The sequence below is a fragment of the Cetorhinus maximus genome, chromosome 8 (assembly GCF_964194155.1).
Source record: "Cetorhinus maximus chromosome 8, sCetMax3.hap1.1, whole genome shotgun sequence".
NCBI lineage: Eukaryota > Metazoa > Chordata > Chondrichthyes > Lamniformes > Cetorhinidae > Cetorhinus > Cetorhinus maximus.
This window is the reverse complement of record NC_135886.1, coordinates 96,207,662-96,234,334: the sequence shown is the minus strand read 5'-3', so window position 1 is coordinate 96,234,334 and position 26,673 is coordinate 96,207,662. Positions and strand designations below refer to the sequence as shown.

Genomic DNA, 26,673 nt, shown 5'->3' with positions numbered 1-26,673 from the left:
AGGCCATTTAGCCCCTTGAACATATGCTGCCATTCAATGAAACCATGACAGATCTGTGACCTAACTTCATATAGCCATCTTTGCCCCATACCCCTTAATATCTCTTGTTAACAAAAATCTATCAATCATTCTTAGATTTAAAATTAACTATTGATCTGGCTTCAACTGCCATTTGTGGAAGTGTGTTCCAAACTTCTCCCCTTTGCTTATAGACGTAGTTCCTAATTTTACTACTGAAAAGGGCTAGCTGTAATTTCTAGCCTATTATCCCAGTCTTAGACTCCCCAACTAGTGGAAATAGTTCATCTTCTTTTATCCTGTGTGTTCTCTTTAATGTCATTAAAACTTAGATCAAATCATGCCTTAGCATTCTAAATTCCAGGGAATATAACCCTAGTTGGTGCAATTTTTCCTGGTAAGATAAACTTTGGTGTCCAGGCATCATTCTGATAAAACTATCCCCCAATCCCCGGCAACAAGATCCAAGATATCCTTTGTAAGGTGTGGTGCCCAGGGCTTACTCAGAGTAAACCAGGTATGGTCTAATCAGAGCTTTGTACAGGTATGATGCGCAAAATCTGGCACCATTGGGACCAAGACCATGCCGGATTTCGGATTTTCCCAGACTTTAGATCAGGTAATCAATAAAATCAGACAAGGCAAAATGTGACCTAATTTCTCGTGTGTTTTATGCATTTGACCCAATGAATGTAGACTTCTCCCGAATGGCTCTCCGAAGTCAGGTCGAGTTCTTCCAGGCACCATCTGACGCCCCTTGATGTCTGCTGAGCCAAACAATTGCACACAACAAGTCAGTCGCAGAATGGTAGAATTATAAGCCAAAGGTTGGTTTCTGGCTTTTCAGTTCTTTCACGGCTGGGTCAGCAGGGGGGGGTCACTGCTATTGCCCTCCGCAGCTCGCCAGGTGCTTTCACAGGTGCCATTGACCACAAACTAATCTGACCTCCCGTCCCAGAGTTACGGCTGGATGACTGAAGGGTGCTCAGGGTGAGATCTTGCAAATTTCCTCTGCTTATTTGGGGTAGATGCACCAATGTAATGTGTGGGAGGCTCTGCCCTTGCAAAGGAGACATTCCCGCCCTGAATCGGTTGCGTGACACCGGAGCAAGTGGTATCCGACCAAAGGCACCCATTATCACATTGTTAAGAAGAAATCGCTCAACAACATTATAATACAACCTCACCTGCAGAGAACAGCATCCATTTCCATCGGACAGCTGGATTTTGGACATCACACCTGCATAGCTAAAGCATGACTTCTACCCCCTTGTATTCTAGTGATCTAGATATAAAGGCCAGTATTCAATTTGTCTTTTTAGTTACTTTCTATAACATTGCATGACAGTTCAATGACCGATGTATCTGAACCTGCAAGTCTCTTTGGACCTCCACTGTCTCTAAATTCTCCCCATTTATAAAGTACCCTAGTTCAATCAATTTTAGGTCCAAAGTGGATGACCATCATTTGCCTACATTGAAAGCAATTTGCCACAGTTTTGTCCCTTCGCTTAATCCATCAATATTTTTTTGTAATTTTATGCTTCCTCTACACTACCTACAATGCTGCCTCTTACTGTTAGTGGCAAATTTGAATACATAGCCTTCTTTCCATCATCTAAATTATATATAAATTTGGTAAATAGCGAAGACCCCAACACAAATCCTTATGGGACATCACTAGCCACATCTTGCCAATTAGAGTATATATCCATTATTCCTACTTTTTTTCCTGACTCTCAAGCAATTTTCAACCAGATCAATAACTTGTTTTCAATTCCATTAGCTACAACTTTAGCTTATGAGGGTCTTTATTAAATGCTTTCTGGATGTCCTTATAAAGAACATCTATATACCTTCACCTGTCTATTACTCTGGTCGCCTCTTCACAAAATTCAATCGGGTTCGTCAGACACGGCCTATCCTTGACAAATCTATGCTGGCTCTAGCAGCTGAAAACTTTCCAGGCATTCATTTACTCTATCCTTAATTAAAGACTCTTCCAACAACAGATGTTAGACTAACTAGGATTAGCTGAATAGCTCTTACAGAGAGGTGGTATGTACATAACGGGTCAAATGGTTTCTTTCTGTGCTGAAGTCATTCTAAGACTTTATGATGCAAAGTTCCCTAGTTTCCCTCTCACCTTTCTTAAATAACAGAGTAACATGTGCAATTTTCCAAACTTTCAAATTTTCCCAAATCACGAGAACTTTGAAAGATTTTTTTTTTAGGGTATCTGCACTTCCCCAGCTACTTCTTTAAAACCTTGCATTGGAAACCATCTTGTTGTGGAGATTTATGTCACTCTACAATGCTTTATTTTCTTCATTACTGTTATTTTGCTTCCATTAATTTTATTGTGTTCCTGACCCGATTCATAAATTTGTTTCCTTGAGATGTCCACTATGCTGACCTCTTCCTCAACTGTAAATAGTGACGTTGACTGTGCCTTCCATTTCCTTATCTTCAATGACACCATTATCAATTTTCACGGCATCCACATTACTCCTCACCATCTTTTTCCAAATGTAATTGTAAAAAAATTGTGTATTTTGATATCCCTCATAAATTTCTTTTCAAACTTCCATTTTGTAGCTCTTATTATCTGTTTAGCCATCCTTTACATCTTTCACATTTGCCATGATCTGTGCTATTTTTTGCATTTTTATGTTTTTTCTTTTAGTTTTATGTTGTATCTAATCTCTTTAGTCATTCATGGCTTTTTTTTAGGCAAGTAGAGCTCTTGCCCTCTAGAGTACAAATTTTTTTGTATCACAAGTTCTTTTTTGAAAATCTCCCTCTAACCTTTGTCATTTTACCCATTAACAGATTTTACTATGGTCACACTCTGTCTCATCACATTGAAAAGCCAGCCTTACCCAAATCTAGTATCTTAGTAGCATTATGCCATTTCTCCCTTTCAAACATTATGCTGAACTCAATCATAATAGAACCGCTATTAGATAAATGTTCACGCACCATGAGGCTGTTAACTAAATCTGGCTCGTTGCTGACATGGTATTGCTCTCTTGTTGGCACTGGGGTGGATAGTTTTCTGCAACAATCCTGATCACACTCAAGGAATTCACTATCTCTCTGACATGTGCTGGTCTGCTTGTCCTGATCTATATCAAAGATAACATTTTCCATTAAAACCATTCTGCCTTTGCTACATACTTGTCCAATCTCTGCATCTGTGCCACTTCACAGCAGCCACCAGATGGACTATACGTAACTTTTAAATCCCTTGCTATTCCTTAAGTCTACCCATTAAGTCTCCACTGCACCTTTACTTCTTGCTAAATCCTCTTGATCAATGAAGTAATTTCATCCTTAAGCACAACAGCTACTTAGCTCCCTCTACCATTTTCCCTATAGACCTTACACCCTGGTACATTCAGTTTCCAGTCCTGATCGTTTTGAAGACATATTTCAGTGATGCCTACTATGCCTTACCCTCATTCATGCCTGCAATTTATTCAATTTGTTTCTTATACTACATGCATTTGTACAAAGAACGCTTATTTGGGCCAAACACCCTCACCTGTCCTTCTGCTCTTATGTTTTACTCACTTTTTTTCTCTCTCATGGTTTGATTCCTTTACATCTTTTAGTTTTCTTTTTACCTCTAGTGCCTACAGCACAACTTCTGACTGTTTAGTCTCTTCCCTTTAATTTCTTTTGGAAGTAACCATACTACCTTTTCTAACAGAGTCCTTCCCCACATTTACTAATTTAAACAGAGGGTGAGGGGGTTAAATTAGGTGGTGAGAATTTTTTATGGCTCTTTCAGTTAGCACTTTTTGTAAAAGCCCACTTCCCCGATCTAATCCATAAATGCTAATTAGAAACCTATCTTCTAGATAGGTCATATAAAGTATCATAACTTTATTTTATTATGAATGTGCATTCAAAGTTTTAGCATTGGGTGAACTTTCCATTTCAAGCATTTAGTGTCGGCATCAAGGAGTCCCAAAGTTAGGCATAATGTTACTTGGTACAGAGCAAGGGTCCCTCTATTTTAGTCATTATCAAATGGAAATCATGGACACTTGAGGGTCTTCAAGGAGGAAGCATTACCAGATATCTGAATATTCTGATCATGTATTTGTAACTCTCGTAACCCAGCCACTGGTGCAAGCAAGCCAGCACGCATCAATGCCTGTCCCCAGCCTGGATAAACAGGGAGGGTTAGCTGCAGGAAGGGCACCCAGCTCTAAATCCACCCACCAAATCTAAAATAAAATGATGGTTGATAAGTCAGCATTGTGGCGACCAGCATTTAATGTGGGAAAAGCTGAGAGAAAAGAGCATCTGTAATTCTAGTACTCCTAGCGTGTTAATTATGTTGCCAGTATTAGTTTAAAAAATAAGCTTTCTACATTTGGAGCAATGATTATCTTTTGGCCACTTACTATGTCTTCTTAGTTTTAGGACAAATGGTCCACAGGACCGCGTGAATTCTCGTGTTGGGTTCACACATTAGAGTGTTTCAAACCCTCTGCCCTACTCTGTTGAATTGCTCTTGTGAATAATATTCGTGAAGGTTAACATTCACTGCATTTGCATGATATTTCTATTTTGGACACTGGCCATCCTGTGATCACTTGAATGAAACTGTCATTTCTAGATGTTTTTTCTACTGTGAACTCTTGTCAACAGGACTTGGATAGAGAATGGCCATTTTGGACCTTTAAAACAAGCAGACAGGGGGGAATTTTATGATCAGTCTGAAGTGGATTTGAATTCAGGTTGCAGAGGTGAAGTACCAGTGTCTATCTTGTAAGTTTTCATACTAAGGTCATCAGATTTATATCATGAAATTTCTGTATGTCTTGACTTAATAGCAGCTTCTCCTGTTTCTCTGAACCAAAAGAAACTTTTTTTTTGCAACAATAGCTCTATTTTTCTTTGAACAGCATTTGGAAGTTAGGACATCTTCCACAAAATTCAGTGCATCAAGTCCATGGGCAGGATTTTACCGTCGGCGAGCTGGGGTGGGGAACTCACGACGTCACTGTGCCCCATTCAAATTTTCAGGAAGGCAGGAGCGCAGCAAAATCAGCTGCGCGCCCGCCGATCTGTCAATGGCCAATTGAGGCCATTGGCAGGATCAATTAAGCAATTAAAGGACCTGCCCATCCAACCTGAAGGTTGGCGGGCAGGCCAGGAGCCCCGGCAGCAACTAGAAAAAACATGAAACCTCATCCACCGGCGGGATGAGGTTTCATGTAGGGTTTTAAAAATTTTTAATAAAGTTGTTATGGAAATTATGAACATGTCCCAACTCATGTGACATTGTCACATGAGGAGACATGTAAGGGAATTTTTTTTTTCTATTTTTAATATTGTTGAAAGTAGAGGCGATCTCCCTGAGGCAGCACTTAGCCTCAGGGAGATGAGTGCGCTCTTTTGTGCGCATGCGCGAAAGAACACACTCTCGATTTTAGGGATTTCCCCCCCCATCCGGACAGGGAGCGCATAGCGCTTCCCTGCAGATGTCATGCTGGGCAGGCCTTAATTGGCCCACCCACATAAAATGGCGCCACGCCTCCGATCGGGGGCGCCGATCGGAAGTGCGCCCGCCCATCAACTTCCACCCCAATGGGGGGAAAATTCTGCCCCATATATTGTTATGAAGAATGACAATAAAATCGTATTTTTTTGTAGCTTAATGCTCACCTGAGCTTCCACCTACAATGCGATCCACATTATATGGATTTCTAGTTGTCCCATATAAATTGTTGCTTGATTCATACCACATACACAATTCACTGCAGTTTGTAACACCTAATGGGATGGCACCGGCTTTTCGGAGATTAGTCACAACGGGAGCATCTGTTAGGGAAATCACATTCTTACGGCTTACAAGGCCAGATGAATTGGGTGAACCTGGGAGAAGTATAAAATAAGTATCACAAAGACAATATTACATAAAAACAATACACCTGTAAACTTAAGTCGAGGTGAATACTTTGATGAGTAAAATAATGCTCAGACAATAGAGTGTTTCTCCATATTTCACATTAACGTTTCCAGAGTATCATTAAATGGCATCCTCCATTCACTGATCCAATGGAAACCACAGAGATAACTTCCCTTCCAATTTTTTTGGGAAAGGAATAATGTTTTTTTATGAAACTCTCGACAGAAAGTCAGCTGGTTGCATGCTCTTGCGCCAGATAGGAGCACATCACTTTGTTTTTAAAACACTAAAAAAAAAACTAGTAGAACGCTACCAAATACCCTGGCAGCAATTCTTGAAGATTATAGAGAGTCTTCTCAGGTAGGCAATTGTTCTGTCTCTCTCATTCCTTCTCTACACAACTAGATATTGTTGCAACAGTATTCAGGGTGAAAAGGAGAAAATCCTAGAAATGGGAGGGGATGGAGGAAGGCAAGGGAAGGAAGATGAGGAAAGAGTGCTTAGGATTTCAGCCAAGATTTTTCAACCAAAGCCAGCATTACCCAATACTGCAGAGTTCAAATAATGTTGCCTGGTCAAAGTATGCAGATTTCTCAAAATGGCATGTTTACATACTCTTGTGTTAAGCAAAAAGCATTGGAATGGAGAATTGGCCTTTTGCCCGGCTGGTAGGCTCATCATAGAGTTTGTAACAATGGGGTGCACGTTCCACTGGCAGTATTCAGACTTGCTTACTGATGAATGATGGACTGTACTTTTGAACCTGAGTGTGTGACTTGATTCATTCCATATAAAAGGGCAGTATTGTGAGTATACGGAACAGCATTAACATTTCAGATCAGATTATGAGATGCAGGATAAAATAAAGGGATCGTAATTTTTTTCACCCAAAACAAAATATACATCATGACTGACAGGAAACCAGGGTGACCATTTAAGTGCACTACAATACCTTCTAATGCAATTGCCTCTTTGACTGTGAAAGGAACACCGAGGTAAGGAACGCTCTCCTCCAGTGACTTTTCATCTTCACCCCCTTCAGCAAGCCTGTTATCCACCTGCTGTGCCTCTTTCAAGGCAGCTGCAAACCTAGAGTAGCAATGAGCATTGCAATGTGGTTTGGGGTACAAGGACATAAAAATACAATGCTAAAGCTTTGTGACATGAAAAGTCAAAATCATATCTTTACAGAACTTTGAGAAAAATCATCTCTGAAGCAAATTATAATCCTTATGTAGTTGACAGAGATTAACATACATAACAGTTCAAACCAAAATGTCATTTTACCCTTGAATCCAATACAATAACGGCCCTTTTTTTTTTAAGAAGAGCTATACAAAAGTCCAGATACACATTAAACATTTTACATAGTGGTCCCAATTTGTAAGGGAGCCTGGAAACAGTGGGAAGGGTGGTAGTTGGAGTCTGGAAAAACTTGAGTACAGGGGCTATAGTCCGAGGCATTTGAGAGCATTCAGAGGAAGGGACAGGCTTGAAAATACCAAAGGGCACAATGGAATCAGAAAGCAACTTAGTGGAGACATCACAGACAGACAGACACACACATACGTTTTGGCAGAGGGTACAGACGCAGTGCTTGCTGTTCTGCCCAAAATGGGGAGGCAGAGATTAAATGCAGCACCTCTACCATGCTGTGTTTAAGATACTCAGATGGTGATCACAGGCATAATAATATTGTGTAATCTAGAGCAAATAGTACACAAAATGAACTTCTTACCTCTCTGCCACAAGAGCATTGACTATAGGATTGACATCTCGGATTCTGCTGATATACTCTTGTATTACATCCACACACTTAACCTAAAATTAATCGCAAGAGACAACTTGTTAAACAAAGTCAAACAGAACATAGTTCATAACATTAAATCACAGCATAATTTCTGAAAAATTATAACAGATCTATACATCTTGGAGAAGGACAGAATGTTACAGTTATAGAATATGCCATTTTCCCCATTAAGTCTATGTTGGGGGGGGGTTTCTCCACAAACCAACACACACTAAATAGAAAAGGGTAGCCATGAAAAGTGAAATATTAGAATATAAAAATAATTGGTGGATCCTGCTTCAAGAATATTTGGTATATAATTACATAGAAGTATACTAATTCTCCATTCCATTGTATGTACCACAGAAAAAAACAAGGCAGCTGAAAATGCAAAAGATAATAGAATTGTGAACTGTTCTGCCAGCATTCTCCCCTTTTTGCTTTAATGCTATAACATTGTGCCTGTAAACAAGAAAACACAATGCCACCTTATATATCACAATTGCTTTGAAAGGGAGGAGATGCATAGAGAATAATTACTATAGTTCACTATCTCATCACATCATTGGATGAGTATAGGAAACATATTAAAGCAATAATCAACATTTTATTTCATGCTGAAAGTGATGAACGGGAAAACCATAGCAAGCACAGCACAACAAACACTGCATTCGTAGAAAAATCATGAAAATCATTTGCCACTAAAACCAGTACAAAAATTAGACAATGTACATGATCGTGAATGAACTCCTGTGCTTTCACAGATGAGATTGAAGGTTGACCATACACCTTCCAGACTGCCATGTTGGCATTCATAGTAAGCAATCAAATGAATTAAAAGCTAACATAAAGCAGTATTAAGAATCTAAAAACAGCAAGGATCAAGCATCCTAATGGATGACTTTTAGCTTTTTGTTTTTATAAACATATTTCTAGATAAGCTAGCTATTTTCTTGGGATCACAGGTCGCTTCCTGAAATGGACCTCTTGTCTTCTACAATATAGAGTGCACTTTTTCCTCTCTAATATCTAGGAAAAATAGAGACACTCCGGGATCTTTCCACATGACCTCTGCTCCTAAAAAGCCAGATTGCATATGCACTGACTAAATTGTTAGTCCAAAGTCTATGGTTTTATTTAAATAAGATAAAAGGAACAATTTAGCAATGAAGCATACATTTCTCTACTGTCCACAACATAAAGCAACACAATTTGCTTCTCTAAATGAAAGCTTTAAACACAGAAGCTTATTTCAACTTTAAAGTAGTCTAACTTGTCATTAGATTGGCAACGAAACAATTTTTTAAAAAAATCACCAAGCCCTTTGTTTGTACCTAAAAACGATAGACTGACTGAAACGCTGTACACAATGTAATTCTATTGTACAAAGCCTCTGGCCATCAAACTCCCATCAACAAGGACTCCATCCAAATGATCCCAACTCTTTCAAAGGTCTCAGAGTAAGCTGTTAATAAAACACCCGACATCAAGGTGGGCTACGTAATAGGACCAGTCCCACAACCACCCTGGTACAAAAAAAACAGTAGACTGCATCCCAATATTACAAAGCTAAGTTTAAGGAATATGAAAGGAGGCAGCTCTAAGCAAAAAACAGTATTTGCAGATGCTGGACATCTGGGAAAAGAGAAAACTCTGGAAATGCTCAGAAAGGCATCTGGTGAGAGATGAGTTAGCCCAGGGGAGAGGTCCAAACTTGATACATTAACTTCACTTGTTCACTCCATAGATGCAGACTAACTTGCTGTGCTTCGAGCAACTTTTTCTGTTTGAGAACTCATAACATGTTTATATTCACAAAAAAGTTACTATAAATTATTACATTTTCCACTTTTAGTTTAAAGATTTTCAACTTATATTAAAAAAAAATCAGTTTTAAAAGGACTGACTTTGATCCGCTTCATTCCTATAGATCCTAAATTTCACCAAAAGCTTCTATGATTTTAAAATAAAAAACAAAATAATAAAACTACATTTTGGTCAATTTCAAAAGATATATTTAGTCATGCTCCCATAAAGAACAAATTTATATTTATATCATGCCTTTCACGTCCTCATGATTGCCCAAAGTGCTTTAAAGCCAACGAAATACTTTTGATAAAAGCAAAAAAACTGTGAATGCTGGAAATCCAAAATAAAAATAAAAATACCTGGAAAAACTCAGCAGGTCTGACAGCATCTGCAGAGAGGAACACAGTTAACGTTTCGAGTCTGTATGACTCTTCAACAGAACTAAGTAAAAATAGAAAAGAGGTGAAATATAAGCTGGTTTGGGGTGGGGAGACAGGTAGAGCCGGATAGAGGGCCAGTGTTAGGCAGAGATTGCCAAAAGATGTCATGGACAAAAGGACAAAGAGGTGTTGAATGTGGTGGTATTATCTAAGGAATGTGCTAATTAAGGGTAGAAAGCAGGACAAGCGAGGTACAGATAGCCCTAGTGGGGGTGGAGTGGAGTAAGAGACGGGCTCGAAATAGACTAAAAGGTAGAGATAAAACAATGGATGGAAATACATTTAAAAATAATGGAAATAGGTGGGAAAAGAAAAATCTATATAAATTATTGGAAAAAAAAGGGGGGGGATCGGAAAGGGGGTGTGGATGGAGGAGAGAGTTCATGATCTTAAATTGTTGAACTCAATATTCAGTCCAGAAGGCTGTAAAGTGCCCAGTCGGAAGATGAGGTGCTGTTCCTCTAGTTTGCGTTGAGCTTCACTGGAACAATGCAGCAGGCTAAGGACGGACAAGTGGGCATGAGAGCAGGTTGGGGTGTTGAAATGGTAAGCGACAGGGAGTTCTGAGTTATGCTTGCGGACAGACCAAAGTTGTTTTGCAAAGCAGTCAACCAGTCTGCGTTTGGTATCTCCAATGTAGAGGAAACCGCATTGGGAGCGACAAATGCAGTAGACAAAATTGAGGGAAGTGCAAGTGAAATGCTGCTTCACTAGAAAGGAGTATTTGGGCCCTTGGACGATGAGGAGAGGGGAAGTAAAGGGGCAGTGGTTGCACCTTCTGCGGTTGCATGGGAAGGTCCCGTCGGAGGGGGTTGAGGTGTAGGGGGTGATGGAGGAATGGACCAGGGTGTCCAGGAGGGAACGATCTCTGTGGAATGCCACCAGGGGGGTGGTGAAGGGAAGATGTGTTTGGTGGTGGCATCATGCTGGAGTTGGTGGAAATGGCGGAGGATGATCCTTTGAATGCGGAGGCTGGCGGGGTGATAAGTGAGGACAAGGGGGACCCTATCATGGTTCTGGGAGGGAGAGGAAGGTGTGAGGGCGGATGCGCGGGAGATGGGCTGGACACGGTTGAGGGCCCTGTCAACCACCGTGGGTGGAAAACCTTGGTTAAGGAAGAAGGAAGACATGTCAGAGGAACTGTTTTTGAAAGTGGCATCATCAGAACAGATGCGACAGAGGCGAAGGAACTGAGAGAATGGGATGGAGTCCTTACAGGAAGCGGGGTGTGAGGAGCTGTAGTCGAGGTAGCTGTGGGAGTCGGTAGGCTTGTAATGAATATTGGTGGACAGTCTATCACCAGAAATTGAGACAGAGAGGTCAAGGAAGGGAAGGGAAGTGTCAGAGATGAACCATGTGAAAATGATGGAGGGGTGGAAATTGGAAGCAAAATTAATAAATTTTTCCAGGTCCAGACGAGAGCATGAAGCAGCACCGACGCAATCATCGATGTACCAGAGAAAGAGTTGTGGGAGGGGGCTGGAGTAGGACTGGAACAAGGAATGTTCCACATTCCCCATAAAGAGACAGGCATAACTGGGGCCCATGCGGGTACCCATAGCCACACCTTTTATTTGGAGGAAGTGAGAGGAGTTTAAGGAGAAATTGTTCAGTGTGAGAACAAGTACAGCCAGACGGAGGAGAGTAGTGGTGGATGGGGATTGTTCAGAAATACTGTTGAAGTGTAGCCATTGTTGCATCATGTGAGATTATGTACTTAAATCTTGGGAGAGTAGCAGCTAGTACGCACACAGCAATGAACAGCAATGAAATTTAAAAAAGATAATCTGTATTAGTGATGTTGATTGAAAGATAAATATTGGCCAGGACACCAGGCAGAACTTTCCTCTTCAAATAACGCAATGGGATCTTTTATGTCCAGCTAGGGGGAAGACCTGGCCTTTGTTTAACATCTCATCCAAAAGATGTCAGCATTGTCTCAGTACTCCATTGAAGTGTCAGCCTAGATTTTGTGCTTTCAAGCCAGAATTTGCTGAAGCAGGCCACCTCAACCCAGTTCAAACTTCAGCTCAAATAGTTTAATCCTGTAAGTTGCTCGATGTGCAAGCTGGTAATAACATGGCAAGGGCAACGGCAACAGGAGGTCTGAAACCTTGGAACCAACATTGATCTCCTTTACAAATGAGACTGAAGGGCTGAGAAATAAAGAGGAAGGACAGAGAAGGACACTGAATTATAATGGGTGCATTCAATGTCAAATCAGCTATAGAAAGAGAAATAGAAGGGGAAAGAAAAAACAGGTCAGACAGTATTTGTGGAGGCAGAAACAGAGTTAACGTTTCAGGTCAATTACCTTTTAGCAGAACTGGGAAAGATAGATTTGATTGAGTGAGAAAAGGGACAGATGGTAAAAATATTTAAAAAAACACATTTTTAAAATCTTTAATAATTCACTATTCAAGGAATGAGACTCCAATTTATAGTTAGTGTTTTTTGGGGCCAGAGGGGTTGATTGGCATCATTTGCAATCCCATCATTAAAACTGTACCCCTGCTATTAACTATTAGATGGAAGTTTCTCTGGCAAGTTTAATGGACTATTAATGGACAAATGCAGAATTTTATTAACTCGGGGGAAGGATGAGATGCTATTTTCTCGAAGCAGACCGGGAGGGGGGAGAAGCAGACCGGGATCACTGTGAGGCAGACCAGGAGGAGTGTGCAGCAGGTTAGGATCACTGAGGCAGACCGGGAGGAGTGAGCAGCAGGTCAGGATCACTGTGAGGCAGACTGGGAGGAGTGAGCAGCAGGCAGGATCACTGTGAGGCAGACCAGGAGGAGTGAGCAGCAGGTCAGGATCACTGTGAGGCAGACCGGGAGAAGTGAGCAGCAGGTCAGGATCACTGTGAGGCAGACCAGGAGGAGTGAGCAGCAGGTCAGGATCACTGTGAGGCAGACCGGGAGGAGTGAGCAGCAGGTCAGGATCACTGAGGCAGACCGAGAGGAGTGAGCAGCGGGTCAGGATCACTGTGAGGCAGACCGGGAGGAGTGAGCAGCAGGTCAGGATCACTGTGAGGCAGACCGGGAGGAGTGAGCAGCAGGTCAGGATCACTGTGAGACAGACCGGGAGAAGTGAGCAGCAGGTCAGGATCACTGTGAGGCAGACCAGGAGGAGTGAGCAGCAGGTCAGGATCACTGTGAGGCAGACCGGGAGGAGTGAGCAGCAGGTCAGGATCACTGAGGCAGACCGAGAGGAGTGAGCAGCGGGTCAGGATCACTGTGAGGCAGACCGGGAGGAGTGAGCAGCAGGTCAGGATCACTGTGAGGCAGACCGGGAGGAGTGAGCAGCAGGTCAGGATCACTGTGAGGCAGACCGGGAGGAGTGAGCAGCAGTGTCAGGATCACTGTGAGGCAGAGCGGGAGGAGTGAGCAGCAGGTCAGGATCACTGTGAGGCAGACCGGGAGTAGTGAGCAGCAGGTCAGGGTCACTGTGAGACAGACCAGGAGGAGTGAGCAGCAGGTCAGGATCAGTGTGGAGCAGATCAGCACCACTGTGAAGCAGACTTGAAAGAGTGTGAAGCAGATCGGGATCACTGAAGTGAGAGGGAAAAGAAAAAAAATCAAACTGTGACATCACAGGAAGACTGAGAGTTGATTGTCTGATGAGTATTGTAACTTTATTTTCCCTATCTCTAAATGTAGAAAGCTGGGAAATTAAAAACTGTTTTTTTATACATATGTATATATATATATATGATAAAGTTTAAGTAAAGCATTTCAATTAACCTTCCTATTTTTAAGTGACATTAGAAGAGGAGGAGTAGCTTGTGATTCTTTATTTTTTAAAACAGTATGTTTTATTATCTAATAGATGAAGAAATGGCAGGGCAGCTCCAACCCCTGGTGTCAAGCATGAGAGTGGCTGAAGACAAAAAAGTCTGAAAATTAGTGACAAGGATTCATGTAATTATAAGCATTTTTTATGATCTATAGTGAAATGCAAATTCTTTTTTGCTCCTTGCCTGGGTGGAATTATTAGACTTCAAGTGGGTTGAAACGTTAGTTTCCCCTTTGTTTACCTATTACCATCAAGACTGAGGACCAATGGACTTATATCAAAGTAACCTCAGCATTTCAACATTTCAGGGTTTAATGCAGTTAGTACATGTAGTATGCAATGAAATAAATACTAACACCAGAAAATTATCTTGAAAACTTAATTCATATATCTGTGTCAAAGTTTTACAAACACTGCTGACCAATTTCATTTACCCCTTACCAGATGAATGCACAACTTTAACATAGGCTTTTCTAGCAATCTCTCTTCATTTAATATTCTCTTCTATTCTTCCTACCGAAGTAGATAATTGAAGACTCCTCAACATTATACTCAATATGTCACCTTGATGCACACTTAACTAGCCTATTGCAGCCTATTTACATCATCCTCACAGCTTCTAATCCCAGTTAGCTTTGTACTATTGCAAACTTGGATGTTACACCTAGTCCTTTTATCTAAGTCATTGATATAGATATACAGCATAGAAATAAGATTGGTTCCAACAAGCTCCAGTCCTGTGTTCAATCTGTTCTGATGATTGTAGCAAGAAGCCAGAAAAAAAATCTTTCTGGTGAAGTACCAACAAGTTGGCATTGTTTACAACACTTATGACATGTTTCCTACTAATGAGTTTCAGAAGCTAAAAGATACTAGAAACACTCTGCAGGTCTGTGAGCAAGAGATAGATTCATATTTCAGATATAAACCTTCATCAAAACTGAATACTGCAGAATAAGCAAATATCTTGAAAGTTGTGGGGGAAAGGGGTTATATTCGTATAATTTACTCAACCGTTCCAAACTGCTTTATCTCCCAGTTTTCTGATCTGCCCAAATATTAAAGTCTTCCCTTTATAGATGATGTGTATTTCCAGTATTCTCTATTTTCATTTCTGATTGCCAGCTTGCAAAGTCTCCTCCAATTTTATGCCACGGGCTCCTCTGTGCAAAGGTGCTTCTAAACTCAAGAGATTTCATCCATCTAACGAATGCTGCCCTCTCCCGGACCTTGCTTCGTGTTTCTAGATGGGTTGTTGCCTGGTCATTGGCTCATGTCAGTATGAGAGCCGGGCCAGGTCTGCCCTGGCCTCCAGGCTCATTCACTCTACACCTGGACCCCAGCTGATCCTCTCCAATCCCGCCCCTTTAAATTGAACTGACCCGCCTGACTACACAAAACTCATCCATCTCGCAACGCCATTGATGTCAGCTGCAAACAATCGGATGGGTTGGGTTGGGTTGTGATTGATGTGTCTCGGGGCCAAACAGAGGTCCGGTCTGACTGAAGCCCCGCCTCCTCCCCAAAAGCACAAGGGATCGACCAATCAGTGCGGTGGATGGGCGGGGCCAGCGCCCACAGCAGACGGTGTTGAGAAGTGTTTTTGAGGCAATGTGGAGCCGCATCCAGGGATGTGGGCGGTGCAAACCATGGAGTGAGAGACCAGTCCGTTTCATTAAGTAGAGATGTCTATTTACAGGTATAGCAGACCTGCTGGGCAAATCCCCGGGACCAGGAATGTTTGATCTGTGGGCACTGCTCATTCTCTAGTACTGGGGATGAGAGTAGGTGACTGGCCAATGTCCACTGGCATTAATGGCATGAGGTTGCTGGAAAACACCATGATAAAAACAAAAAACTGCGGATGCTGGAAATCCAAAACAAAAACAGAAACACCTGGAAAAACTCAGGTCTGGCAGCATCGGCGGAGAAGAGCACAGTGGACTCGAAACGTCAACCGTGCTCTTCTCCGCCGATGCTGCCAGACCTGCTGAGTTTTTCCAGGTATTTGTTTTTGTTTTGGAAAACACCATGGTCGACAAAGCCACACGGTCAACACATTAAAGGGCCAGAGGCAGGCACACTGCGCGCGCACACAGATTTTAGACAAGGGAGTCAAGGGTTATGGGGCATGGAGACGGCAAAGTGGACTTCAGACACAAACAGACCAGCCATTTTATCGAATGGCAGGGCAGTTTTGAAATGCTGAATAGTCTACTCTTAAATCCTATGAATTGCTCCTCCAGAGAGCTAGCACAGACACAACGGGCCGAATGGCCGCCGTCTCGATTGTAACCCATCTATTATCCAAATACCACAAACCCTCCAAGCAACCTGTGACGATTCGCAATTTGCAAAGCACCTGTGGATAATTTGTACATTAATAATGATGGGCATTGTTCATATGCGGCTAATTTTTTTCCAGTAAATTGTTGGCGATCAATGCCCAATTCCGCTTTTGTGGCATCTCCTCCCCGTCATCGCGGGCGACGACTATAAGATGGCCCGTTCGGTCTCCCTCCCCTCACTTCCGTACCTGTCTTTGCCGGATCCTGCGAGCTAATTCCACCCCGGATAGCAGCACGAGGGGCCGAAAAGCCGGCGGCACCGGCCGCACATTCCGGGGGCTAAAGGACTGCACGAGCGAGAGAAGGGCGAGCAGGAGGCGCGAGGCGGTGCGCAGCAGCAGCGTCAGGCTGCGCTCCAGCACCGACCGGGACATAGCTCCCGACCGAAACACTGGGCTCCAAAAAAAACAGCAAACGGTCAGAGGGCGGTGCGCGAACCCAACGTGAAACCGGGGCGGGGCCTCTCCGGGGGCGGAGTCCGGCTGCTCCTCCCCCCTCCTTTACCCTCCCCACTTCCCTACTTCCCTCCCAGTCTATCCATCCCTTGCCCCCTCCCCATTTCCCCTCCCTTCTGCTGTGCTGACTCCACAGAGTAAGTCATGGGGAGTGGCCTAAGGTAAGTCAAGGCACTAGGGCCTTGTGAACATCTCTGGCAAGACCAATATTTATTTACTGTCCATCCCTAAACACCCTTGGCCACCTTCTTGAAAACGATTCAGTGATTTGCTTGGTCATTTCAGAGGGCAGTCAAGAGTCAACCACATTGATGTAGATCTGGAGTTACACATCACCCCAGGCTAGGTAAGGATGGCAGATTTCCTTCTGTACACATTATTGAATCTGGTGGGTTTTTGCAATAATTCTGTAGTTTTATGGACACCATTTCTGATACTATTTTTTTACTTGAAGGCGTCTTTGCACATGTGCACATTTGTGCATGGACAGTTTCCCCTATTGCTTGGGTGTATGATATGAATGTCGAGGGAAGTTCAAGTTTTTCCCAAGTTTACCCCAGTGGTTTTAATCAGCCCCAAGTGGATAGTAAATCTTGAGATGAGCCAGATTTGATCCATTATTAGGGATTAATCAATTACATTACCAAACACTGTACAGAATATGCCGTTACATAGCATGATACAGATTCTTCCCATCCAACAAAAGGAAATTTATCCTCTATTTAATTATGGAATTTAAATTCGGCAAGAGCCACGGTGGTATTTGAATTCCTGTTTCTGGATCTTTAGTTCTGGATCATTATGCCATCTGCACTCTGGTATGAGCATTAAATAGATGGAAATCTCTTTAATCTCCGTCGCATCCATGCCAAAACTGAACTCACAATCATAAACATACATGATCAACAGTTTGTGGATGACTGCCCTGTTGTTGCCCACTCTGCATCAGATTTTCAAGCCACTCTCGATCTTTTTATCTACAGAAGAGCAGTGGGGGGGCATTCAAAAAGGAAATTAGGAGGGTACAGGCTCAACATGTTCCCTCTAGGGTGATAGGAAGGAGTAACAAGCCCAGAGAACCATGGATGACCAGAGATATTCAGGATACAGTGAGAAGGAGAAGATGCTTTTAGCAGGTACAAGGGGAGCAAATCAGCAGAGGCATTAGTGGAGTACAGAAAGTACAGGGTGGAGCTTAAGAAAGCAATTAGGAGAGCAAAGAGGGGATATGAGAAAGCCCTGACTGGTAAAAGTAGGGAAAATTTCAAGATATTCTATAAGTATATCAATGGGAAGAGGATAACCAGGGAAAGAGTAGGTCCCATTAGGGACCAAGGGGGCAATCTATGGGTGGAGCCAGAGGACATCGGTAGAGTGTTGAACGAATACTTCACATCCGCCTTCACCCAAGAGAATGAGGATGAAGGTATGGAACTCGAGGAAAGAGACTGCGAGGTTCTTGAGCAAGTTGATATAGAGAGTGACAAGGTATTGGAGGTGTTGGCAGGCTTAAAAGTGGACAAATCTCCAGGTCCGGATGATTTGTGTCCCAGACTGCTGAGGGAGGCAAGGGAGGAGATCGTAGGGGCTCTGACCCAAATTTTTAATTCCTCTCTGGCCACGGGGCAGATGCCAGAGTACTGGAGAACAGCTAATGTGGTTCCGCTATTTAAGAAGGGTTATAAAGATAAGCCAGGGAACTACAGACCAGTGAGTCTCATGTCAGTGGTAGGGAAACTATTGGAGAAAATTCTGAAGGAGAGAATCTATCTCCACTTGGAGAGGCAAGGTTTGATCAGGGATAGTCAGCATAGCTTTGTCAGAGGGAGGTCATGCCTAACAAATTTGATTAAATTTTTTGAGGAGGCGACCAGGTGTGTAGATGAGGGTAGTGCAGTTGATGTAGTTTATATGGATTTCAGCAAAGTCTTTGACAAGGTCCCACATGGGAGACTTATAAAGAAGGATACAGGATAATTTGATAAGGTGGATTCAAAATTGGCTTAGTTGTAGGAGACAGAGGGTGATGACAGAAGGCTGATTTAATGACTGGAAGCTATTGTCCAGTGGCGTACCACAGGGATCTGTGCTGGGTCCCCTATTATTCGTCATTTATATAAACGACATAGATGACAATGTGGGGGGGTTGTTTTCGTTGGAGCAGAGAAGACTGAGGGGCGACCTGGTCGAGGTGTACAAGATTATGAGGGGCATGGACAGGGTGGATAGGGAGCAGTGTTCCCCTTAGTTGAAGGGTCAGTCACGAGGGGACACAAGTTCAAGGTGAGGGGCAGGAGGTTTAGGGGGGATGTGAGGAAAAGCTTTTTTACCCAGAGGGTGGTGACGGCCTGGAACGCGTTGTCCTAAAGGGTGGTGGAGGCGGGTTGCCTCACATCCTCTAAAAAGTACCTGGATGAGCACTTGGCACGTCATAACGTTCAAGGCTATGGGCCAAGTGTTGGTAAATGGGATTAGGAAGGTAGGTCAGGTGTTTCTCACATGTCGGTGCAGACTCGATGGGCCAAAGGGCCTCTTCTGCACTGTGTGATTCTGTGATTCTTCCTTTCTGCAGACAGGAAACTCGGCCTGTCTTTGAATATTGCCAAAACTAAATTCCTATATCAACCCAAACCTGGTCAGCAAAAGATTCCACCTCCCATATATGTTGATGGAGAAGTTCTGGAATACGTTGAGCACTTCCCATAACCTTGGCAGCCACCTCTCTCAAAAGGCCACTGTTGATGTGGAGATACAACTAGATCGGCTGGGCCAGCTCAGTCTTCTACAAATTACGGGAGTGAGTGTTTGACATCAAAGATATCCGCACGTCAATAAAAATCCTAGTGTACAGAGCAGTTGTCATCACCACACTGCTGGACTGCAATGAGACCTGGATTGTGTATCAGTGACACTTGAGAGCGCTAGAGAAATTCCATCAGGAATGCCTTCACCAAATCCTCTGGATTCAATAGGAGGACCATTGAACAAACACTCGTGTCCTTCTTGAAGCCAGCTGCACAGCATTCAGGCAAAACTCCTGCAAAATCAATTTCGATGTCCAGACACTTGTCTGGATGGCCGGAAAATATCCCCCTCACCAGGTCTTGTTTTCTTAACTCTCAAATGACCAGGGGAGGACAAAGAAAATGCTTCAATGACACTTTGAAGCTCTCCTTGAAGCAGGGCAGCAGTGACATTAATGATTGGGAGGAGCTTGCTGCCAATCATTCAAAATTACGGCAACTTGTCCACCAAGCTGCATCATGCTTTGAGTCAAAACATCTTAACGATGAGGCAGAGTGGCACAGAGATGGAAAGAAAAGGAAGCAAATCTTGCCACCACCTTATGGGACATTTTGTCCCATGCGCTCAAAGATCTGTGGATCGTGAATCACCCTGTTCAGTCACATGAAGACGCAGGGAAGAAACTCACGACACTGAGTAGATGGCATCCTCAAATTGAGGGACAGCCACTGCCATCAACCATTACCACTCCTCTTGCCTTATGTATCATAAAATCTTTTGTTATTTAATCTTTCCTGCCCTTTATCCTATCACATGTAATCTCTTTTGTTCTTCCTCTGCCTTTCATTTGCTCAAATTTTTTCTATCTTTTAGATTTCTATCTTCTATCATTTCTATCTTCCTTCAGTTCTGAAGGAAAATCCATGACGTGAAACGTTAATTCTGTTTCTTTCTCCAAAGATGTTGCCAGACATGCTGAGTATCTCCAGAATTTTCTGTTTTTATACTTTCTTTAGGTGTTGGTTGACTGAAAGTTGAACCCACAACCTTCTGACTTAGAGGCAAGTGCTACCATTGAAATGTCACTGGCACCAAATTGCCCCTTTCACAAAGAACAAACTCTCTGAACACTAGAGCTCCTTCTTTAATCAAAACTACTTTCATATTGCTTTACCTACCAGGAAGGTTTCTGCTGGATTTCAGGGACACTTCATTCAAAGGAGGAAAGGCACCTTCATTTTTCATCTTCATGACATGCAGAAGGGCAAATGTCACTGTGTCTATTGCTAAACAGCTCTTCTATCTTTCACGGTGGGTGCATTGGAGGAAGAGACCAGCCATAACAATGAACACTTCCAGGTCTACAGCTACTGCCATATCCTCACGACCACTTGTCACTTGAGTCACTGACCACAAGTAAGAATGTGGACCTGGGAGTGAAAGAGAGAGTTCTGCAACTGCACATAGCCTAGTCTTCAAAAGAATAATGACTCGGGAACACTGATCTTATGTGAAGGCAGTGCAAGAGCTAAGTGACTGTATTTGGTGAGTTCACCCAGAACTTTGGGTATTAAAAGTTATCAGTTGTGCTCTCCTTGCTCTGTCAGATGACAGCTGACTTTTGTGTTCCACTTCTTGTGCCCTCTGCTCATGTTTGGGAGTGACTAAGGAGATATGCTTGGACTTCAGATCCTTGTGTGTGAGTGTTTGGGTTTTGAAATGCAATCATCATTATATGTCCTTTCTGGCTTTCTGTCATCATGTGACCTCTGCCATGAGGGACTCCCTGCAGGTAGCCACCTTACATTCAGCTCAATAAAGACATTACACTAGAAAGACTCTGTCTTTTAGCTCGTAACATGGTGTCAGAAGTGGACTGAGATTAAGTTTTGAAAAGCTGGAAGAGAAGCCACGGCTACTGAAAGAGGAACACTGAAATGTTTCAATGTACTAAAAGCTGCTGGAAAAAAACTACAGACAAGGAAAAGCTAACAAGCTGAAGGCTGCAAGTAAATACTGGGTGAGACAAAAATGGCTGTAAATTTTCCACTCCTAGCTCCTGTCAAATTGAAAGGAGATATGCAGCAGAACTGGCAATTTTTCCACTTGCAATGGCTAAACTTCGAGATTGCAACAGAGTTAATTAACAAGTCAGAGCCAATATGAGTAGCAACACTTTTAGCACCACTAGAGAGAGGCTGCATTGAATTGTATTCCATCCTAAATCTATCCGAAGAACTGAAAAAACAGACTGAAGAAATTTTGAAATCCTTGAAGGCACGCTTTGAACCCCAAGTGAACATCTTATGAACGGTATGTGTTCAACATTAGGGCTCAAGGTGAAAAAGAGTCCATTGATCAGCATGTGACTGCAGTAACACAGCTTTCAGAATCATGTAAATTCAGGCAGCTAAAATATGATCTAACTAAAAATAGAATTGTCTTAGGCATAAGAGATCTGACAGTGAGAGCAAGTCTACTGAGAGAGGAGAAACTTACTCTCAAGAGAACGATAGACATGTGCAGAAACACGGAAATTGTAAAACATCAGCTAGAACACATGTATGGCAGAACAGACCAGGAGACACATTATGCTGAGAGACATTCTAGGCTGAAGGAGCAGAGCAATCACAGACAAAGAGTAGGATGCAAATATTGCAGAGGACATCATAGGAAAAGAAGGATTGTCCAGCATGGGGAAAGCAGTATTTTAACTGCAAGAAGCTGAGTCATTTTGCACGCAAATGTTTGGCTAGGAAGAAGCAAAACAAGCCTATACAGATGACCACTGGAAAGATATCAGCCGAAGAGTCTGATGCAGCACTAAACACTACAACAGGTTGGTTCCATCAAGTCTATAGGCAGTAAATGGTTTGTGATTGTTAGAATTATGACTGCAGAAGGAGAGCATCAAGTGAACAAGTGTATCAGATAGACACTGCTATGTCATACAACATCATGACCTTCACTGACCTGTGCGAAGTGGCTCAACATAGCAACCCAAAAATGAAGCCCTCAAAAATAAGGTTGAGGCTATATGATGGCACGATACTCATACCGAGAGGAAAAAGCGCCTAATGCAATGGCAAGAATGAAGATCTGGTGTTCCAGATCATAGATGGTATGCAACAGCCATTCATCTCAGTTGGAGCAAGTCTAAAGCTTGGACTGGTAGCCTAAACCTGCCACCAGAGATTTACAACATGTCACAGCACAAAACCATTGACTGCTGAACAGATCCTGGAGAAGTACAAAGATATGTTTACAGAGATTGGATGTCTACCTGGAGAATATCATCTTGAAGTAGGTGAGAATGTAAGACCAATTCAGCATCTGCCAAGAAGAGTTCCAGTTGACCTGAAGTCGAGCCTAAAAAACAAGATAGAAGAGCTGGAAAAGAAGGGAGTAATCAAGAAAATAACAACTCCTACAGACTGGATTAGCAGCATGGTAGCAGTGAAATAACCTGGAAAGCTGTGAGTATGCTTAGACCCAAAGGATCTAAATAACACGCTGAAAAGATCTCACTACCCCATGCCAACCATCAAAGGAATTTTGCCACAGCTTGCCAAGGCAAAGATCTTTACTACGCTAGATGCAAAGGATTGTTACTGGCAAGTGAAACTGGATGAAAGCAGCAGCTTTCTAACCACATTCTGAATGCCCTTCAGGAGTTACAGATGGTTGTGCATGCCGTTTGGCATTTCCATGGCTTCAGAAGAGTATCAATGCAGATGGCATGCAACAGTCAGTGATTTTCCTGGAGTGGAAACCATAGTGGATGATCTACTAGTCTATGGATGTGGAGACACAATGGAAGAATCAGAATTTAATACGACTACTAGTGAGAGCTCGCCAGGTGAACCTGAAACTGAGCAAGAATAAGTTGCAGTTGAAGATGCCTGATGTCAAGTACATAGATCATGTACTGACGGAAAAAGGTCTTCACCCTGACAAGGTGAGAGCTATGGCAGTGATGCAGTGACCAGCAGATGTGAGAGCAGTGCAACAATTTGTTGGATCTGTGAACTATTTAGCAAAATATTTGCCTAATTTTTCATTGGAGTGTGAGCTATTATGCAAGCTCACTGCCACAGATGTGCAGTGGTATTGGGACACAGAACAAGAAGCCGCATTCACTAAAATCAAACAGCAAGTGATAACAACGCCAGTGCTGAAGTACTATGATGTCAATGATGAAGTCACCTGTTAATGGTTCTACTATCTTTACCCTCCTGCCCCTCCTGCCCAGCAAGGTAAACCCACTAATTGTTAGCTTACAACCTCAGCTAAGAGAAATTTCAGGTTATTAAAGGAACTTAGTCAGCTTTACTAGCTATAGATCGAGTCATGCAATGAAATATCTTCCCTCCTAGGAGTTTTCAAAACAGCAAAATTATCTCAGGGTAGAATATATTTACAGGTATATTATAGCAGAAACAACTCATTTTAAGTTTACCAATATTAGCACCTAGAGTCCTAACTTAAGAATTGTAGGATATTGTGGGCTCGTGAGGATATAAGTATGAGACTTCAACTCTTTTATACTTTTATATTTGCGGGAGGTGGTGGCATAGTATTGGTGCTGGTATTGTCACTGGACTGGTATTCCAGAGACCCAGAGTAATGCTCTGGGGACCTGGGTTCGAATCCCACCATAGCAGATGGTAAAATTTGAATTCAATAAAAATCTGGAAATAAAAGTCTTATGATGACCATGAAACCATTGTCAATTGTTGTAAAAACCCATCAGATTCATTAATGTCCTTTAGGAGAGGAAATCTACCGTCCTTACCCAAAGCCAATGTGGTTGACTCTTAAATGCCCCCTGAACAAGGAACAAATAAAAAAGAATTATATTTTGCATTATAGTAATGAATACTGTATCAGAGAAGTAAATATTCATTACTGTATTCTCTTAATGAGTATTAACCATAGTCAGGTGATTATAACATGACTATTATACTCTAAATTTATATACAATGTCTAAATCCGCCTTAATTAATAATTGGATATTCAAACAAATATTGAATTGAAGAAGATTATACTCACAATCCAGTATAATTTCTTTAAGGTGTCTTTTGTCTCAATCTTTAAGGGCAGTTAATGGTGAACTCAACCCTTTGTGTCCTAAAGATGGCTGACCTATGTCTCTGTTTTTGTGTGTTTGGCTTTTTTAAAGACATGGATCCTGTCTCTGTGGCTCATTGAAACAGGCTGGTGTTGTCCATTGTATACCAAGAAAACAATTTTTTAAATCAGTCCTATCAGTCATTTTTTTAGTTGTCTTTATGTGAATCCTTGAGTGTTATTTTGTTTACTGTCTGGCTTCTTCCAGGTGTTTGGCTTTCTTCCAACAATAAGGCAGTCGAGGTATTTTTGAGTTCCTGTGCTTTCAGTGCAGTGTGTGGACTAGCTTTGTGGCAATGATTCAAATGCTGCATAATGTGGTTTAGTTTTTACTTTACTTTATTAATTTAATTAACACCTCAATTTCTTCATTAAATGGGTCACTTTTTTTACAACCTTGCAGTGTGACGCCAGCAAGACACGTCATGAGCAACCCTAATACAGCAAGGACAACCAGTTGCATTTGCATCCAGGACATTAACACAGACTCAACGAAGCTATTATCAAATCGAGAAAGAGTGCCTAGCTATTGTTTTTGCTTGTGAGCATTTTCATCGTTACCTGCTTGAAAGAGACAAAGTAACAGTAGAGTCCGACCACAAGCTAATTCAAAGCATTTTTCTCAAACCGCTACTATCTGCTCCAAATTGCCTGTGAAGAATGTTATTTCGTTTACAGAGATATCATCTGGACGTGACGTGCAAGCAAGGGAAACAGATATACATCGCAGACATGCTGTCGAGAGCAGCACTTTCTCAAGAAAGTTGAGGGTGCTACAACAGAATGTGAAATCTTCCAGATTCAATGTGAAGCAGCAGCTGGATATTCTCTGGAAGTCATCAACCCAGCAGAGACCTTGAATCTCACAGACAAACGCCTTGCTCAAATCAAGCGAACTAGCCAACAGGATGCAACTCTCCAAGTGCTGCAAGAAGTAGTGATGAAAGAATTGCCTGAAAGCATCAAGGACACCCCTGTGGTTGCAAGAGAATATTGGGCATACCAAGATGAATTGATAGCTCAAGATGGCATCCTGTACAAAGGAAATAGAGTCGTCGTCCCTAAGGAGATGAGAGGAGAGATGTTAAAGCACATCCATACAAGCCATCAAGGAATTGAATCAAGTCTGAGCAAGGCAAGAGAAGTGCTCTACTGGTCAAACATGAGCAATTAAAACTAAAGGTCACATCAGCCAGTGTGGTTCTTGTAACGAGTACCAAGCTAAACAAGCTAGAGAGCTGTTGATGACACATGACATCACAGACAGACCATGGCTGAAGCTGGAAGTCGACTTCTTCACCGTGGCAGGAACTGATTATCTCGTCATTGTAGACAATTATTCTGACTACTGACAAGTAGACCAGCTAACTTCAATGACAACAGGAGAGATAGTAGAATGCTTAAAAGCACACTTCAGCCGTTACAGCATTCCAGACATTGTGATGAGTGACAATGGCCCTCCGTTCATGAGTGAAGAATTCAGCCACTTCACAATGGATTGAGAAATTCAACACCATATATAATTTCTTCACTATCCCTAGTCGAATAGGAAGGCTGGAAATCACCAAAGGAATCATCAAGAAATCGAGGAAATCTAGCACAGATGTATACAAAACAATCTCGAGTGGAGAAACACACTGACTGAAGGCATGGAAAGTAGTCCAGTCCAAAGACTAATGTCACGCAACACCCACACTACTCTTCCAATAGCAAAAAAGCAACTGAAACCAGAAGTAGTCACAGCCATGAGTGAAAAAATCAAGGTGAAACGACAGAAAGCCAAATTTCATTTTGACAAGACTGCCAAACCATTACTAGAGTTGAGCATCGGAGAGCCAGTCAGGAAACAAACTTTAAATGTTTTCTACAGTAGTCAGCCCATGTGGTAACTTGGGACATGCATAGAGCAGTTGTCACCTCGATCGTACACTGTGGAAGTGAATGACCAAAGATACCAGTGCAATCACAGGTACATACAAACAACGAGAGAAGCTATTCCAACACTGCAGGTGGCTGATCAGGAAGATGGGATCTCACCAGCTTCACCAGCCTCTCTTCCATTACTTGAGGAGGCTGCTCCTCTATTTCTGGTTTCACTTCAGTCCCCCACTGAGGATCTCTACCAACTAGTTTCTTGGGGATGTCCTGGGTCTTCTCCTGGGCCTGAGGGTGTTTGTTTCTTCCCAGGCAACATCCTGGTGAATCTCCTCTG

General features: G+C 42.3%; 1 protein-coding gene across 1 annotated transcript in view; it reads right to left on the bottom strand.

Moving 5' to 3' along the window:
* Positions 1-16,548, bottom strand: part of faah2a (fatty acid amide hydrolase 2a) — a 51,062-nt gene extending 34,514 nt beyond the window's left edge. Inside the window, exons 1-4 of the mRNA XM_078547268.1 lie at positions 16,320-16,548; positions 7,686-7,768; positions 6,900-7,036; positions 5,704-5,913 (exon numbers count right to left, since the gene is read on the bottom strand). Of these exons, the coding sequence (XP_078403394.1) occupies positions 5,704-5,913; positions 6,900-7,036; positions 7,686-7,768; positions 16,320-16,505 (616 nt within the window). The 5' untranslated portion in view covers positions 16,506-16,548. The remainder of the gene's footprint in view (positions 1-5,703; positions 5,914-6,899; positions 7,037-7,685; positions 7,769-16,319) is intronic.
* Between the last annotated feature and the right edge of the window lie 10,125 nt (positions 16,549-26,673).